We start from the raw sequence: 21,067 nt of genomic DNA, 5'->3' as shown, positions 1-21,067 counted from the left end.
TCGTTGGTAAAAGAGTAACCCACAGGTTGGCGGTGGGTGGTGATGACTAGGTGCTTTCCCTCTGGTCTTACACTGCTATATTAGGGACGGCTAGCACAGATAGCCCTCGAGTAGCTTTGTGCACAATTCAAAAAACACACAAAGTTCACTTAACAGAAATATATTTCTTTAGGCTCCACACTTTTCATCGGCTTTTTTTTTTATATTTCTGGTTCTGTCTGTGGAATGATAGGAATATCATTTCTATCTATTCCTCTGTTTTCATTTTTTTAGATAATTTATTTCTAGACTTCAAACTTGCTAATCTTGGTGGTAAACCTTTTGTTTTTTAGAATGTTGAGTACAATTTTCTAAGAACTATTACCACGAATCATTATTTTTGAAGAAGAAATTGCAGTAGATTTCCTTATAGTTATTAATCTCTGGAAATGTACTCCAATCTCTTATATATTATTAATCTCTGAAAATGTATTCCAATCTCTTCTTTAGAAATAACGATTCATAAAGAACTTCATTGTAATTATATTTTTAATTCCCCGTACTCATGGAACCCGCGCGTAATTTCTAATTATTATATTTAAAAGAAAAATGTTACGAATCAAAAAAGATAAGTAAAATAAGTGAACTTTACTAATGTTGTATGTACTAATTTGTCTTGATTTTGTAATTACTTTTATTATCACAAATTAATAAATAAATAACAACAAACTGATATTATCGCAGAATTAGCCTTCAAAAGATTAAATAAAAATGTTAATAGTCCAAAGGGCCATTTGATCTTCGTTTTCATTTTTGTCGTTAGATCGACACAAAGTCCTTTTTTGGTAGCTGTGGTATCATTTATACTGAATATCTGTCTCAACATTTTATGTTCATTAATTTGTGAAGGACACCTGATGTTCACGAACCCTAATTAGTCGCCTAGTACTTAAAGCACGAATCAAATTTCTCTCATACAGCCTTGAATCATCATCTGGATAGTCGTTCAGCTAAACTTATATTTTTATATACGTAAAATACAGAAACTTTATGTGAGCCTATCAAATGCTTAAATTGCATAATGTTAAAATAAACTTTTTAAGCAATTTTTTCAAACCCTGTACTGTCCGTAGAAGCTAAAGTTATACGTACTTCTATTGGTTTAACAATAAATACAATTAAAGGGATAAATAATTACATTTCAGTTGCTGGAGTAACATGTGAAATGTCTGTTACAGAGTGTTACTTCTAAACAAAATTTACAATCTTCACACACACTGCATATAATCTGAGGGTCGCGGGTTCGAATCCCTGTCACAGGGCGTAATAATGTTACGGTCAGTCCCACTATTTGTTAGTAAAAGAGTAGCCCAAGAGTTGACGGTGAGTGATGGTAACTAGTTGCCTTCCCTCTAGTCTTACACTGCTAAACCAGGGACGGGTAGCGAAAATAACGTCCTGCCTTTGTTGTTGTTATTCACAAAGCTACGTAAGAGTTATCTGTGTTCCGACCACCATATCAAAAATCTATTTTTATCATTGGTAGCCTTTTTAGTCCACAATAACTTGTTAGTATTTTACTCTTACATACTATAAAAGTACCGTAATAATATTCATTTATAATTGATTAAAAAATACTGTTTTACCAAAATACGTCATACTGTGAAAAGTTCACATTGGAGATACATCTCCAGGGGGAATTTTATGCTTTTATTTTTGTTAAAGAACTGAAACATTCTTACGACATAATTTTATAAAAACACAGAGTAAGAATATGATAAATGCTTATACATACGATATAGAAATTACACGTGTTTTAAAATATTAGAAAATGTGATATTTGTTACGTCCTCACACATAATGAACGACGATGACCAACTTTACCAGTTGACGACAAATGTACCCAGAAATATTGTCCAAAACTGTAAATATTAGAACTATGTATAACATACGGTAGTAATATATAACACGACCATTACGTTTGTACGAGTATTCACTCAGCTTAAAATACACCTTTATTGAAAAGTCCAGAACCCATACATTCTGTAGTATTCGACAACTCAAGTTGAAAAGGAATAAATATATCTTGAATGGTTAGGTTACTACTTCTGAACTATTTCTAGATTCTGGAAATAATTCTGTTAGATATTTGTTAGTGTAATACTGTAACAGTTTTGAACTCAAAATTATCCTTTCATATTTTTCAGTCTTACTTGTTTTCTATGTTTACCAGTAGAGGGCGAGAATTTTAAAAATTGATGACGTGGATTTCAAGAGTGTTTTAAATTATTGAACCTTTTATAATTTATTTAATTCTACTCTGGTTATTCTGCAAATTTAAAATAAATGATTTTTATGGAAAGTAGTTACATTTCGAAAAACAGCTAATATAAATTACGTTATGTCAACAACTCAAATTATGGGTTAATTTCAAATTTTCTTACAGTAGTCACCAGAAAATCGAAATAATTCACACGGAAGTTTTATTCGCTCTATAGCAACCGTGGTATGATTCTAAAGAAACGAGTCTTGCATGAAGTTTAGTAAGAATTTATTTCAATTTAAACAATAAGCTAAACAAATGACAACAATGGTAAAGTAGTTATGTAAACCTTATCGCAATGTGGATTATGTTATTGCCTATGTTCACACTTCTTGTGTTTTAGTGTGAGAATTGATGGTTGTTTCGAAACGTTTTCCACGTGCCACCTGTCCTGGAGAAACTTGTGGCAAAACACAAGAAATTTGTAAAAACGCAAGAGACAACTAACATGTACTTTGTAAACTACAAAATGTGGTCAAGTTCGTGAAAAGTCGACTATACCATGTAATTATTGTTACAGACACAACAGACTTTAGAAATTGCTAGGCTACTGCTCACGGACTTAATATGGATTCCAGAACAGCAAATGAAGTGAATATCAGAGACCATGCTCTAAGAAAGACTCTTAACGTATCTAGCTTCAGATCGAAAAAGGCCCGACATGGCCAGGTGGTTAAGACACTCGACTCGTAATCTGATGATCACGGGTTCGAAACCCCGTGCACCAAACAAGCTCGTCCTTTCAGCCGTGGGAGCGTTATAATGTGACAGTCAATCCCACTATTCGTTGGTAAAAGAGTAGCCCAAGAGTTGGTGGTGGGTGGTGATGACTAGCTGTCTTCCCTCTAGTCTTACACTGCTAAATTAGGGACGGCAAGAGCAAATAGTTCTCGTGTAGCTTTACCCTAAATTCCAAAAAAACCGAATAAACAAACAAGCCTTGCAGTTGACCGTGTAGCACAACTAGGCTTATATCGACTCATTTCATAATTAGTAGTAGCGTTACTGGGCTCTGTGTTCTTCACAGTGGAACCTCTACCAATCTTTGGTTGATTCATGTCTGTAAAGCCAATGTTGGGCGGAAGTGGACAAGACTTTGATCGCTTTAATTTAGAATATGTTTTCAGATAATTCAATGGTACAATGTTTAACTAACCTTCCACAAATAACACCATTTTCTAACTAGTCTGATAGATGTTCCAAAGTATTAAAAGTGACATTTTAAAACAAATATATCAGGTTAAACACTCATTACATTCTCTAACCTTAAAGATTCTTATGTCCCATTAGTCAATCAATACCTTGTGAAGAAATTCGATCCATTATCCACATTCACTGAATAAAGTGTTTCTGAAATATACTCTAGTACCCGCTGTATTCACTGTTTGGTTCACAAACAATCTATCAATATTACCGAGTCCTTGTAATCTTTGGAGTCATTTGTAACCAATCTTTTTGTCTAAAAATCAAAACACTACAAGTTAGATTGAAATTAATAGTAACAATAAGTTTTACATACCTCCAAACGTTTCACAGCCAATAGTTAACATGATCCATTGCTGATTTGTTTTTTGTTCTATTCATTCAGAAAATGCAAATATATGTTATGGACACCATATTTAAACTGATAAATACTCTTCATTTTACGAAGATTGTTTCTAATCTAAATACACATTTGAAAACACTGTATTCAGTGAATATATCTTCTGCAGCTTCTTAAGGTTAGCTTATAATACAAGACTGGTATTACTTAAATACTTAAATAAGAAATTACTTAAATTTCAGTTGTTTTGTTTATCTAAACGGTAACTTCAGAACGAAGTAGAGAATAATAAAACTGCACTTTTTGTTTTTTGAATTTCGCCCAAAGCTACACAAAGGCTATCTGCGCTAGCCATCCCTAATTTAACAGTGTAAGACTAAAGATAAGACAACTAGTCAGTACCACTCACCGCTGACTCTCACACTACTCTTTTACCAACGAATAGTGTGAATGGCTGTAACATTATAACGTCCCCACGGCTAAAAAGGCGAGCATGTTTGCTGTGACAGGTATTCGAGCTCAGATTACGAGTCGAGCGTCCTAATCACCTGATCATGCCGGACCTTGCACTTTAGAAATAATAATAAATAAATAAGGACATGCACAATGATCTAGTCATAAAAAAAATTAAAAACGAAATGTTTCTGTTGATCTGAAAATAAACGATGTTTATCTTTACATAAGATTATCTACTTCCTCTAATGTACATAGACGTAATTTTTATATTTTAACAACATTGTACAACACAAAGAAAGAATTTCCAATCAAGTACGACTTGTATTAAGGGTGAACTGGATAATCAGAAAGAGATACAAACGCCCCCTATAGTTCATTTACACATTAAAATATTAATAAGAATTGTCATATCACTTAGTTTACCATCATGCAGTTTTTGTCCATATATGGAAAATATTCTAGTTAGATCTTCCGAGTTTAATAATTATTTTTTGCCATTAGCCTAATGTAGAACAACTTTCTTAAGTTTATTCATTGGTGTCGAGAGTAATCGTTGGATAGTGACGTGTACGTTTTTGTTGCCCGAACAAATCTTAATTGGTTGGAATAAAACAAAATCGTCAGGTAATTAACCCTTGTTTATGTTAAAGCCTTTCTCGCTCAGTTGTTACTCGTTAACCGAAATTTTCAAATTATCTCAAGTTGTTAAGCACAAAGACATAAAACTATCGCATTATTCTGTGCAAATAACCTTTTCCTCATTAACGTAATGGAGTAAGATGTGTTATTTTTACATGTTCTTAATTCATATTTAGGGTTGGTGTGCCCATTGTGTAGACCTGTTTACTTGTTGCCAACAGCTTTCGACTGGTTTACGACGAACAAAGTTAATCGCAACAATGTGCCTCTAATGATGAGAAGTAATTTAAACACATTCAATAGACCTCAGCTTACCAGAAAAAAGAAGGAAGCCGAAATACTACAAGAGAAGTGTGGATTCTAATTAAAATGAGACGGTAGAGTGCATATCTAGCTTCCTCGACATAACGTTACACACTATAATTTTATCGGACAAATGACGCCTGATTTGAATTTCATGAAATTACATTTACTAAAAACAAACAAACTAACATTCCTATAAACAAATGATTTTTAAACTTACAAGTCCTCTGTACTCCTCTGAAACTGTATAATGTCATGAATATTCATATTAATTAAATTACTAGAATTATATTCGTAAGCCAAAGTGCTTTAAAACGTTAAACATTATTTTTCCGAAATTTTAAAGAAGCTTATATTATGGAAGCATTTGGGTAATTAGTTTTCCTCAGTTTTATTCTTTTGTCGTTTTTATTATACGTTTCCCAAGTATTATGATTGAGCTCATAAAATCACACTTTCAAAGTTTTCAAAATTATCTGATTCACAATAAAACCAAGTTTTAAATACAATGAGGTTCTAACTGTAATATTTATTGTTTATCAACTATTGGTTAGTAATTCCTGTTTCACTCTATACTTAAGCTTTTAACACCAAATTTCTGTAAGAAAATTAACTTCAAGGATTAAAATAATGAGGTCGCTTAACTAGAAGTTTGCGAACATTTTAATTACTAGTAGTCATGTACATACAACAGCGCGAATGTCTCACTTTCTATATATATATGGGTCTGTTCCATATGCCACAACTTTTAAAACTCCAAACTCGAGGTACAGATACACCTATGAGTGGGAAGTAACAAGGACTATGTAGCCATGGCCTGAAAGGCCGATTTCAGTATAGCAACTATTGACAAACATGACGACCAGTTGGCCTTATATTGAAACGGCTGGGTTTTTTGGAAGTGTGTGACAACGAGAGATATTATTTAAGTTTCTTCTCTCTCTGATGGCTTCTCCTAATTAATCTACTCATGATCGGTTGTGTTCAAACGATTTAAAAACGTGAAGCCTTCATTTGCTTCTATGTTCATAATCTCTTTTTCCTTTGTTCCTGGTAGCAAAAAAAAAAAAAAAAAGCTTTACAGCAAACACTAGATTAGAACTAAGATCGGATACTTTTATTGAAACTATGTCACATCAGTAAAACTGGTTGACGCCATTGTTTTGGTTTATATAATAAAAATAGAAACATAAGAAAGAAGGACAAGAAATTCAAACTTTTTATTACGATATTTACAAAATTCCCACAACTTGTGACTCGGCCATTACATAGATATTGTTATAAAAATAAATACTGTGTAGTATTGTAAACTTCTGGCGACTTACTGAGAAGATATTTGAAATACTGTTTCCATAAGCATAGCCACCTCGATATAGGTAGTGCTGCCACCTGCTTGATGCTAATTATTATGATTGAATCTTTATTTATATACTCTCATTAAAATTATTTACCACTTGTAATGTTATAATGTTCTTCTCTCGTTGACAAATAATTTTAAATTATCAGGTGAAAATAATTCAATAACCTGTCCACTTACACGGAAACAATGCTTATTTGTTTAGAATTAAACACAAAGCTACACAAGGGGCTATCTGTGCTCTGTCCACCACGGGTATCGATAATCCAGTTTTTAGCGGTGTGAGCCCGCAGACATTCGGCTGTGCCACTTGGGGGCAAGAAACAATGTAATCTACTTTTACCTTTCTACAAACCTAAATACTTGTATGTGGCAGTACAGCTACTTACGAATGTCTTAAACTGATAAAAGTAATATAAATAAATCAACTTATAGTAAGTAATCAGTTTTAGCTAACACGTTCACTGATTCACTGATTTATTTTACCACCTTCCCATTTATAATATGCTTTCCAATATGCTAGAAAACTTAACGTCACATCCTTAGACTTTTCTAGAAGTTTTTAGGCCTGTCTCAATTTCCCGAACTTTACTTATCGTGTCATCATCAAAACCTCGCAGTTCCCTCTACCAAACAAAATATAACATAAAAATATATATAGCTTTCAAGAATATTTTGGTTTAAAGGGACATCTTCACATACAGTTATCGTGCTCAAGAGGTCACAACAAAATATTTATTTAATATTTCCTGACCTTCTATTTTTCGCTAAATCTGGATTACTCAAATAAATTTTGTCATTTAAAATATTTTGTTATAAGCATATTTTATACACAGTCTAGATGCGGGCACATTACAAAATATAACTTGGCTAGTTGCCAAGAGTTTTTACTGTTTTTCTCGTAAACATTTCTAATTGCAATATATAAACATGATATATCCGAATATTCCAACAGTTTACTTTATAAAGTTAGAACTTCAAAACCACAAAACAATTTTTTTTCGAATATTTTGATATATACCCAACTTAACAGTGTATATGTTAAACTACACAAAAAGTCGTTAGTATATGAGCAGCGATTTTGTCAAGATGATATCTAACATAAATTAAGTTGGAAAACTAAGAGTCCTTAAACATAAATATGCACATTTTGTACACTGGTGACCCCAACACACATCAACCCACCACCTTCTCTACTTATTAGCTTATCGACCTTTTAAATATTCTCCTATATCTACAAGTGGTAAACAACTATTCACTGGCGACTACGTGTCCAGCCAAACAAGTAATTCGAAACGCATGCTTTTTCTCGTCAGTAAAGAACACAGCCGCCAAGCACATTGGCCGTAAGTGAAACGTGGACCGTAAGTCACGACGTGGCCTAGTTAGGGCATGTAGTAGTTAGACATTAGATTAACATTAATTTCCCAGTAACGTGACATGGAAGTACACAGTGTAATCATAACTCATAGAATCGTTCTAACAGTAATTTATCTTTTATTAACCAGGTATGTATATTACAGTTTATAATTCTGGACCATCAGTGTTGAGTGATGAATTAACTTTGCAAGTACTAGAAATAAAGACAACAGTAGTCTCAAATACGTTTCATAAAGCGTATATATATATTTTTTTTAAATTGGTGTTTCGAACTTCAGAGTGGAACTTCCGGTATCATTCCATTAAACAACTTTGCTCACGCGGAACTGTCATTACGCCTGAAAAAGAAAATCCGGTTTCTTCATGTGGGCACTATCTTGTTGTTGATGTCGCGTGCATGCTGGTAGCTCGATGTGACATTAAACAACGCGTTATGATATATAACACTGCGTGAGATATTTAATAATGTTATAGAATATTAATATCATGATTTGAATAAGCCTGTCCAGTGTTGAATAACGTACTTTTAATATGTAATAGAATATCTAACAATATTATTTGATTTAATGTTTAACAACATGGTGTAATATTTATAGTGATTAAATACCACTCCTTGAAACAATTATTTTCAGTAAATATCTGAATATACTATAAACGTATCTTTTAAAGTAGAAAAATGTTTTTTTTGTTTGTTTAATATCTAACACATCAAATGAACTTTTTTTCCAGAAATGTAATATCTGGTAAATATCTAACAAAGTGGACACCAGGGGTTATGATGTCACAATACAACTGTCCTATAAGAATGTCTGTAAAAGCATGTTACTGAACCTAGTTTTGTTTCTCACCAAACCATAGACAGGATGATAGTATACTATACGTCTGATAAATGCTCCCTATAGAATACTTTTAAAATTAATGTATTAAAAAAAAACTTACCCTCTGCAAAATTTTAGATCGGTTAAAAAAATCAGAGATCTAATGTTCTAATTAGTATAAAAAAGGATGTTTAAGGACAGTTATTTTTTACAAAAATTTACTTTAGAAAATACTTTAAGGGTAAAGGTATCCATAACATGTGTTAGTAATTCACAATAAAACTGTATTACACATCTCACACAAACATTTATAGAATAACTATATACGTTAAAGTATGTGACTGTGTTATTTTAATTACACTTCAGAGAACAAACTTTAATAATAGCTACTTAAAAGATGTCACTACACCTTGTAACTTGGAAAACAATAATGAGAAGCCAGTCTAGATAACTGAATGAAGAGCAGTTATGAAAAAACAGTGACTTTGTGACTAAGAAAACAATACTGGGGAGCCAATTCTGGTAACTTAGTGAACAAAAGAGTTATAAAAACTAACTTTGTAAGTTATAGAACAATAATATGAGGCCAACATGTATGTTCACATGAAAAATAGTCAAAATTAGTGTAATCATGCTATACAAAAACAAACAGTGTTGTGCTCTATATGCTGTGAGTTTAATTTGTAGAACAGTATTCATTAGAATCCACTGACAAAATAAATAAATGCTTTTAAAAATTATATATATAACGATCTTATGAAGAACAATAGTGTTAAAAATATCTTTCAGTAAGAAAAGTAAACGTTTACATACAACACCATGAATATATTTTCAACCAATACTTTTACAGTGAGGAACTTACCTTGAGCTCTAACGGTGAAATAAGGCCCCTTTCCAATCGAAGACTCTTTCTTTAGACTTCTTACATCGCTCTGGCTGGTGCATACTACTGGACTGGGAGATTTTCCTTCCTGTGTTTGAACGCGGATGAGTTTTGAAACACCACTGTTTTGTGGAGGACACAGTCGTCCTCTAACTTTGCCTGGCTCTTCTGGGTCTATACGAGACTCTGGCAGCTGATCTAACAGTTCTGAAGGAATTTTTCTAGTAATGCTACTTGGGTCGACGACTGGGCGCGGAAATCGTGACTCTGCCCCTGTAGAACGGGACCTTTCTCGTGCAGCAAACTGGTTTGTTTCTCTCTCGGCCATGCCAGCATCATAAATGTCTATCTCCGTCTGACGGGATGGGTGGACTCTCTGTTCGTCGGATGGACTGCCGGACTGCGTTTTCTGCGGGGACGGGGAAGGACAGATACGTCTGTAGAACCCCGGTAAACCATCCCTCGACCTGTCGTGGAGCGACTCACTCCGAACTATGTCGTACTTTTGGTACGACATTACTCAAAGTACATCCCTACACAAATTACTTCAGAGGTTCCACTTATTGTCCACGTAATCTTCCAATGTCATGCTCTAAACTCTCAGACCATATATTAACTAAATAAGAAAAATTAAAGCAAAACAAATTTAAACTAGCCTAGATATACCTTTGTGTTGTGATCTGAACTTTAGCGTAGTGTATAATAGTGTTATAACGTAGTGTTAGCCACGTAAGCGTGGCCACGAGTAACAGGTGTTTGAAATGTATAACATATAATGATCAATCTAATGTACACTCGTTCACGGTTTGCTGGTATGGACTTTAGACATATCATTTGGCATGCTTAGGTCTTCCGCAAGCAATCATCCACAACTATGGAACAACAAACCACGTGATTAATCCGGGTTAAGTACGAGTACTCTAGAGTTAGCTGATCTGCTGTGGAGGGAGGCGTCCAGAAGACGTGAAATCAAATCTGTCTCTATCACTATTTCCACATAATGTTCCACATATCAGTTTGTAACTTTAGATGGTTATTTAAAAGAATATGACAGGACTTCGGTAACCCCAAGAAACTTTCGGCCTGTACAGACTGGCACCGCTACCTCGTGGTTTTCGACACCATTGTTCCTGATACCGTACAGCATACACGTGCATTTTGTTGTCATTGTTGTCAGCTGCTTCGTGGCTTTTTGTTTCACATTCATCAGGGCAGTAAAAACAACAAGTAATGACATTCTCTGTAAGAAGGAGAAAAAGGAAAAGGCCTCGAGGCCTGGAGTTTTTATAAAGAGATATAAATGAACTTTCCACTTGGGGTCATAAATATTTCTTTGTCCAAATTTTCACAAAGTTGTATACATGTTGTAGATTGTCACTAGTTGCTCCTTTATAAAATCTAACAGTTGAAAGTCTCTCATGGGTAACAATAAGATATGTCAGTGAGGTTTTAATACCCCTCAGAATGGCTGGTTCTCTTAGTGATCACATTTAAGGATATTACATTACAACAATAGATCCTTATTTTGGTATAGAAATTAGAAAGGGCACCAATTGTAATTTTCTGGGGGCTGTACATTCAAGGTTCACTTTTGTTTTCCAATTACTTTTACTGAACGTTTTTTTAAGTACTTTTATCTACCATTTAAATTGCATAAATCAAAATAAACTTATTTGAGTTCAGGTGAAAATTAACATCTTGAGACGTCGTTGTGATACACGGTTCTCTTACTCTCAGATAAAAAAGTAAACCCAAGTAAAGAATAGTTTTGGATACGAACGGTACTATTTGAATTTCGCGAAAATGTGTAATTCTCTGCTAGTAAAATGTTTTCATTAAGAGAAGTAAGTGGTCAAAACTTGTGGAAAATTAAATACAAGTCTTCACCTGATATAAGTGGTTGAAAATGTCAGGATGTTTTACATAGTGAAATGGTTAGGAGATTCGACTACAGACCTGCAGGTTGCGAGTTCGAATTGTGTTACCGAATAAAGTAATGCGACGGGCAGTACCATTTTCCGTTGGTAAAAGTATAGCTTATGGGTGACCAGTAAGTGTTGTTGACCGCCTGCCTTACTCCTGTTTGGACTAACGTAAATATTCTTTAATAAACTTTGCACGAAATTTAAAAAAAGCAACAAGCAAGCTTAAAATACATGAAAAGTAAAACACTGTACAAACGTATTAACTTAAAACACTGTACAAACATATTGACCTAAAACACTGTACAAACATTAACCTAAAACACTGTACAAACATATTAACCTAAAACACTGTACAAACATATTGACCTAAAACACTGTACAAACATATTGACCTAAAACACTGTACAAACATATTAACCTTAAACGCTGTATAAACATATTAACCTAAGACACTGTACAAACATAGTAACCTAAAACACTGCACAAACATATTAACCTAAAACGCTGTACAACCATAATGACCTAAAACACTCTACAAACATATTAACCTAAGACACTGTACAAACATATTAACCTAAAACACCGTACAAACATATTAACCTAAAACACTGTACAAACATATTAACCTAAGACACTGTACAAACATATTAACCTAAGACACTGTACAAACATATAGCCCTAAAACACTGTACAAACATATTAACCTAAGACACTGTACAAACATATTAACCTAAGACACTGTACAAACATATAGCCCTAAAACACTGTACAAACATATTAACCTAAGACACTGTACAAACATATTAACCTAAGACACTGTACAAACATATTAACCTAAAACACCGTACAAACATATTAACCTAAAACACTGTACAAACATATTAACCTAAGACACTGTACAAACATATAGCCCTAAAACGCTGTACAAACATATTAACCTAAAACGCCGTACAAACATATTAACCTAAGACACTGTACAAACATATTGACCTAAAACGCTGTACAAACATATTAACCTAAAACACTGCACAAACATATTAACCTAAAACGCTGTACAACCATAATGATCTAAAACACTCTACAAACATATTAACCTAAAACACTGTACAAACATATTAGCCTAAAACACTGTACAAACATATTGACCTAAAACACTGTACAAACATATTAACCTAAGACACTGTACAAACATATTAACCTAAAACACCGTACAAACATATTAACCTAAAACACTGTACAAACATATTAACCTAAGACACTGTACAAACATATTAACCTAAGACACTGTACAAACATATAGCCCTAAAACACTGTACAAACATATTAACCTAAGACACTGTACAAACATATTAACCTAAGACACTGTACAAACATATTGACCTAAAACGCTGTACAAACATATTAACCTAAAACGCTGTACAAACATATTAACCTAAGACACTGTACAAAAATATTAACCTAAAACGCTGTACAAACATATTAACCTAAAACGCTGTACAAACATATTAACCTAAAACGCTGTACAAACATATTAACCTAAAACACTGTACAAACATATAGCCCTAAAACACTGTACAAACATATTAACCTAAAACACTGTACAAACATATTAACCTAAAACGCTGTACAAACATATTAACCTATGACACTGTACAAACATATTAACCTAAGACACTGTACAAAGATATTAACCTCAGACACTGTACAAACATATTGACGTAAAACACTGTACAAACATATTAACCTAAAACACTGTACAAACATATTAACCTAAAACACTGTAGAAACATATTAACCTAAGACACTGTACAAACATATTAACCTAAGGCACTGTACAAAAATATTAACCTAAAACACATTAAAAACGTATCAGGCTAAAACACCGTACAAACATATGAACTTAAAACACTGTACAAACATATTAACCTAAAACGCCGTACAAACATATTAACCTAAGACACTGTACAAACATATTAACCTAAAACACATTAAAAACGTATCAGGTTAAAACACCGTAGAAACATATTAACCTAAAACACTGTACAAACAACAAATTACCCTAAAACGTATCACTAAAAACCGTACAAACGTATTAACCTAAAACACCGTACAAACATATTAACCTAAAACGCTAAACAAACATATTAACCTAAAACGCCGTACAAACATATTAACCTAAGACACTGTACAAACATATTAACCTAAAACACATTAAAAACGTATCAGGTTAAAACACCGTACAAACATATTAACCTAAAACACTGTGCAAACATATTACCCTAAAATACACTAAAAACGTATCAGCCTAAAACACCGTACAAACATATTAACCTAAAACACATTTAAAACGTATCATCCTAAAACACCGTACAAACACATTAACTTAAAACACCGTACAAACATATTAACCTGAAACACCGTACAAACACATTAACTTAAAACACCGTACAAACATATTAACCTGAAACACCGTACAAACATATTAACCTAAAAAACCGTACAAACATATTAATCAAAAACACATTTAAAACGTATCACCCTAAAACACCGTACAAACACATTAACTTAAAACACCGTACAAACATATTAGCCTGAAACACCGTACAAACATATTAACCTAAAACACATTTAAAACGTATCACCCTAAAACACCGTACAAACACATTAACTTGAAACACCGTACAAACATATTAACCTGAAACAGCGTACAAACATATTAACCTAAGACACTGTACAAACATATTAACCTAAGACACTGTACAAACATATTGACCTAAAACGCTGTACAAACATATTAACCTAAAACACTGCACAAACATATTAACCTAAAACGCTGTACAAACATATTAACCTAAGACACTGTACAAAAATATTAACCTAAAACGCTGTACAAACATATTAACCTAAAACGCTGTACAAACATATTAACCTAAAACGCTGTACAAACATATTAACCTAAGACACTGTACAAACATATAGCCCTAAAACACTGTACAAACATATTAACCTAAAACACTGTACATGCATATTAACCTAAAACGCTGTACAAACATATTAACCTATGACACTGTACAAACATATTAACCTAAGACACTGTACAAAGATATTAACCTCAGACACTGTACAAACATATTGACCTAAAACACTGTACAAACATATTAACCTAAAACACTGTACAAACATATTAACCTAAAACACTGTAGAAACATATTAACCTAAGGCACTGTACAAAAATATTAACCTAAAACACATTAAAAACGTATCAGGCTAAAACACCGTACAAACATATGAACTTAAAACACTGTACAAACATATTAACCTAAAACGCCGTACAAACATATTAACCTAAGACACTGTACAAACATATTAACCTAAAACACATTAAAAACGTATCAGGTTAAAACACCGTAGAAACATATTAACCTAAAACACTGTACAAACATATTACCCTAAAACACATTTAAAACGTATCACCCTAAAACACCGTACAAACACATTAACTTAAAACACCGTACAAACACATTAACTTAAAACACCGTACAAACATATTAACCTGAAACACCGTACAAACATATTAACCTAAAACACTGTACAAACATATTAACCTAAAACGCTGTACAAACATATTAACCTAAAACGCTGTACAAACATATTAACCTAAGACACTGTACAAACATATAGCCCTAAAACACTGTACAAACATATTAACCTAAAACAATGTACAAACATATTAACCTAAAACGCTGTACAAACATATTAACCTATGACACTGTACAAACATATTAACCTAAGACACTGTACAAACATATTAACCTAAGACACTGTACAAACATATTGACCTAAAACGCTGTACAAACATATTAACCTAAAACACTGCACAAACATATTAACCTAAAACGCTGTACAACCATAATGACCTAAAACGCTCTACAAACATATTAACCTAAAACACTGTACAAACATATTAGCCTAAAACACCGTACAAACACATTAACTTAAAACACCGTACAAACATATTAACCTGAAACACCGTACAAACATATTAACCTAAAACACCGTACAAACATATTAACCTAAAACACATTTAAAACGTATCACCCTAAAACACCGTACAAACACATTAACTTAAAACACCGTACAAACATATTAACCTGAAACACCGTACAAACATATTAACCTAAAACACCGTACAAACATATTAACCTAAAACACTGTACAAACATATTAACCTAAAACAATGTACAAACATTTTAACCTAAAACGCTGTACAAACATATTAACCTATGACACTGTACAAACATATTAACCTAAGACACTGTACAAAGATATTAACCTAAAACACATTAAAAACGTATCAGGTTAAAACACCGTACAAACATATTAACCTAAAACACCGTACAAACATATTAACCTAAAACACTGTACAAACATATTAACCTAAGACACTGTACAAACATATAGCCCTAAAACACTGTACAAACATATTAACCTAAGACACTGTACAAACATATTAACCTAAGACACTGTACAAACATATTAACCTAAGACACTGTACAAACATATTAACCTAAAACGCTGTACAAACATATTAACCTGAAACGCTGTACAAACATATTAACCTAAGACACTGTACAAACATATTAACCTAAAACGCTGTACAAACATATTAACCTAAAACGCTGTACAAACATATTAACTTAAAACACTGTACAAATATATTAACCTAAGACACTGTACAAACATATTAACGTAAGGCACTGTACAAAAATATTAACCTAAAACACATTAAAAACGTATCAGGCTAAAACACCGTACAAACATATTAACCTAAGACACTGTACAAACAGATTAACCTAAAACACATTAAAAACGTATCAGGTTAAAACACCGTACAAACATATTAACCTAAAACACCGTACAAACACATTAACTTAAAACACCGTACAAACATATTAACCTGAAACACCGTACAAACACATTAACTTAAAACACCGTACAAACATATTAACCTGAAACACCGTACAAACATATTAACCTAAAACACCGTACAAACATATTAACCTAGGACACTGTACAAACAGATTAACCTAAAACACATTAAAACACCGTACAATCGGGTTAAAAAACACCGTACAAACATATTAACCTAAAACACCGTACAAACACATTAACCTAAAACACCGTACAAACATATTAACCTAAAACACCGTACAAACACATTAACTTAAAACACCGTACAAACATATTAACCTGAAACACCGTACAAACGTACCTAAAACATATTAACCTAAAACACCGTACAAACATATTAACCTAAAACACATTAAAACGTATTAACCTAAAACACTGTACAAACATATTAACCTAAAACGCTGTACAAACATATTAACCTAAAACACCGTACAAACATATTAACCTAAAACACATTAAAAACGTATCAGGCTAAAACACTGTACAAACATATTGACCTAAAACGCTGTAGAAACATATTAACCTAAAACACCGTACAAACATTTTAACCTGAAACACTGTATAAAAATATTAACCTAAAACACATTAAAAACGTATTAACCTAAAACACTGTACAAACACTTAGAAGCTCTGTGTCCATGATCAGGTTATGCACGTGTCACTTGGAAGCACACACGTTATTATATTCCCAGCATCCGAAAAGTAAACTTTTAGACTCGCAACGCTAAAATACGAGATTCGACTCCTCTCGATGGGTATAGCAGATAGCCCATTGTAGCTTTACTTTTAAAAAAAGAAATCACTGGCTAGTTTGTTTTCCCCCCTTCCTGTCCCTAAATGACAGAGCGGTGTGTCTGCGGATTTATAACGCTAAACATCAGATTTCGATACCTGTGTTTGACACAGTACGTTACGTAGTTTTAAGCTTAATTAGAAACAAGCAAACCTTATGTTTGTTGAACGCGGGATCAACGAATAATTAAGACAATAAGAGAACAATCAACCTGATCAGCTGTATAGGAAGATTATTAGCGGATATTATAAGCAGAAGAGATGTGACATATATTGTAATAACATCAAAATGAATCCAGACAAATCTTTTACCCTTACTGAGGTAATAACAGGCAGCTTTAACATGCAAAAGTGCACTGTGGAGAAAATACTTAAGGCACCTGGCACAACCGTCTTCCATACCAAATGTCCAAGTTGGAGCTTACGTTGGGAATTATTCACTGACTGTCCAACTTCCTGGACTACAGATGAATAAGTAGACATCTTCTCAGAGAAAATTAGGCAATCAGGTAAAATAAACAGGACCGAACCTGAACTACAGATAGATGGAACACTACGTCAGGTAGTAGAAACATTAGCTAAATACCGAGGACTAATATACGGGCACAAATTAATTGTCCACCCCTCCCAATGTCAAAGTAGTACATGGCGATTAACAGGGTTTCGATACTCGTGGCGGGCAGAGCCCATTGTATAGATTCGTGCTTAATTACAAACAAACTAAGCTTGGTCTGAACATATTAATTGTGTCAGAACGAAACAATAGTGAAAGTATAATCAAACTGGGAGTCTAGCGGAGGTATACCGATAGATAAGACTCTTAATGGAAGTCTGGCGGAGGTATACCGATAGATAAGACTCTCAATGAAAGTCTGGCGGAGGTATACCGATAGATAAGACTCTCAATGGAAGTCTAGCGGAGGTATACCGATAGATAAGACTATTAATGGAAGTCTAGCGGAGGTACACCGATAGATAAGACTCTCAGTGGGAGTCTAGCGGACGTATACCGATAGATAAGACTCTTAATGGAAGTCTAGCGGAGGTATACCGATAGATAAGACTCTCAATGGAAGTCTATCGGAGGTATACCGATAGAAAAGACTCTCAGTGGGAGTCTAGCGGAGGTATAAAACTATATTAAATATGTGGAATGGCTTAGAAGGAAATATTGTCTTATGTGGTCTCTAGGGGAATACACGTTCAACACCACTATGCCAAAAGTAACTTTTAAAATTGCATTTATCTAAAAGCGTGACTGTGAGAAGAGACATAGGAGTACCTGGTTCTACCATAGGTAAGTATACATATAGAGTAAACACTTACAGCGCCATCTGAAGTTGTGGCCATTTCACATTGTTTTTTGATGGAAAAACATAAAGAATAAAACAAAATTAAGTACTGACTCATGCTGAAAGAGAGTCTGAAAAGTAACTTTCTATACAAATATTATAAAATTTGTAATATTTTCTACACTTATTTAGACCACTTTTATAAAGTCTAAACTTAATAAAAATATATATATTTCATTTATAAATACGTAAGACGTTATTAGTAATAAGCCTATTATATTCTTAAACACTACGTTCATTATCCAGTCTCTTAGGAATTTTTAAGAATTAGAAATATATAATAATAGTACTTAATCATACCATATTAATCATATTCATTGCCGACGACGCCTTTTGCTCAATTCAGAGCGCATTAGGACAAATAGAATGTAACAAACCCACCAGTGGTCGGAACACTACTTATCTATGCCATTTGTTACAACAAATGTGTGCGCCTTTTACAAGCCAGCGAAGCGTGGTTATTACTATACATTATTTTAATTCTTGAAAACCCCTAACGGACTAGATATAGAATGTAATGTGTAAAAATGTAATAGATCAAAATAATGTCTTATGATAACTGTAGCTATAATCATGCTTCGCCACCTTATAAAGAGCACTCACGCCAGAATAACATATATCGAGTTTGTTGTTAATGTTCAACTCAGAGATCGAACCTCAAACTTCAGCATTATAAGCCCTTAAGTTTATTATTGAGCCATTGGGATGCAAAAATGTATTTAAGATTGTAAAAAAAAAACTCATATTAAATATAAGGTTATTATACATTAAGTAAAATAATAAGATGTGTATTATAAAAATCAGCTGTAGAAAAGTACAAAATTTACAGATGCTTTTGTAGAAGCGCTGTCGGTATCTGGATAAAACTTCCTTCGTAAATGTCACGGCCTAACCAGGTCGTCAGGGCTCTGAGCTCGTAATCTGAGGGTCGCAGGTTCGAATCCCCGTCACGTCCAACATCCTTCCCCTTTCAGCTGTGGGAGCGTTATAAGTCACGATCAATTCCACTATTCGCTGGTAAAAGAGTAGCCCAAGAGTTGGCGGTGGGTGGTGATGACTAGCTGCCTTCCCTCTTGTCTTACACTGCTAAATTAGGGACGGCTAGCACAGATACCCCTCATGTTGCTCTGCGAAAAATTAAAAAACAAACAATTGTCTATGACTTTTAAAATCTCAGTTTTTATATAAACTGATGAATTTATTAATTGTCAGAAACATTTTGTCGAAGCAACTAAAATGTATAATCTTGAAATGTTAATACATCTACACTAAATCTATTTCCTTGTAAAATGACCTGATGGTTGAAGAGCTAAATTCAAAACTTGCGGGTCCGGATTCTAATTCCATTACCGAATATTCTCAGCCGTGGAGAAGTTACAATATTACGATTAATCCCGCTTTTCGTTGGTAAAAAGTAGTCCAAGAGATAGCAACGGGTGTTGCAAATTAGTTGTCTTTCCTGTAGTCTATCACTTCCAAGTTAGGGACGGTTAATATAAACAGCCCTCGAATAGCTTTAGCGAAATTCAATAAAACCAACAAACATGATAAGATATTGACGCCACCACGCATCGTCCTTATATCTTTTGTCATCAAACTGATTAAAGAATTGCCACTATATTCGGAAAAACTAGTTGGTAGCCAACTTATTAAATTAAGCAAAAAGTTGCACAATGGGTTATCGTTTACTCTGCCTACTGGAGGTATCGAAACACGACTTTTACCTTTATATATCATATGATCGACTAGGGTTCTTTATGGATATCAATAATTTGTGTCCTGTGTCATAAAATTATGATCCTCACATTGAAGTTGTCGTGTGACGGTTACGTACCTTCTATTTGATCCAACCCCCAACCCCCCACAGATAGCTCAATATACATCAAACAAATACACAAACCTTATATTCGTTAGAGTAGCCCAAGGGTTGACGGTGGATGCTATTGAGTAGCTGCCTCCCCTCTAGTCTATAAGCTCAAAATTAGGAGAAAATTAACAGAGTTGGGACTTGTGGGGTTATTTGCAAATTTCCTAAATAAACAAATATTAGGACGCATTTACATCTGAAAATGGAGAAGCTAGTTTCTATTCCAAATAAAATAAAGCATTACTTCATTTACTGTAAAGTTTATTGTTGTAGTAACTCATTAAACATTTGTTCATTATCTACTGCCTGAAATAATTGTCAGCTCGTATATGTGTGTATTCTAGTTTCCAGTTGTTTCTTAGTCTTTCGATCTTCACGTGAAAACAGATTACAGCATTGAAAATATAGTTTACAACAGTAATGAACAGGTGGCAGCACTACCTGTGTAGAATAGCTCTGATTGTTTATGGAAACGGTAT

At 33.5% G+C, this 21,067-nt stretch overlaps 1 protein-coding gene across 1 annotated transcript in view; it reads right to left on the bottom strand.

Annotated features, from left to right (window-relative positions):
* The window catches only part of LOC143224050 (uncharacterized), a 110,924-nt gene extending 99,904 nt beyond the window's left edge, over positions 1–11,020 (bottom strand). The window contains exon 1 of the mRNA XM_076452512.1: positions 9,661–11,020. Coding sequence (XP_076308627.1) covers positions 9,661–10,198 — 538 coding nt within the window. The 5' untranslated portion in view covers positions 10,199–11,020. The remainder of the gene's footprint in view (positions 1–9,660) is intronic.
* Between the last annotated feature and the right edge of the window lie 10,047 nt (positions 11,021–21,067).

Source organism: Tachypleus tridentatus, chromosome 8, assembly GCF_004210375.1.
Source record: "Tachypleus tridentatus isolate NWPU-2018 chromosome 8, ASM421037v1, whole genome shotgun sequence".
Lineage (NCBI taxonomy): Eukaryota > Metazoa > Arthropoda > Merostomata > Xiphosura > Limulidae > Tachypleus > Tachypleus tridentatus.
Note: the sequence above shows the minus strand (reverse complement) of the source record. Positions and strands in the feature narration are given on the sequence as shown.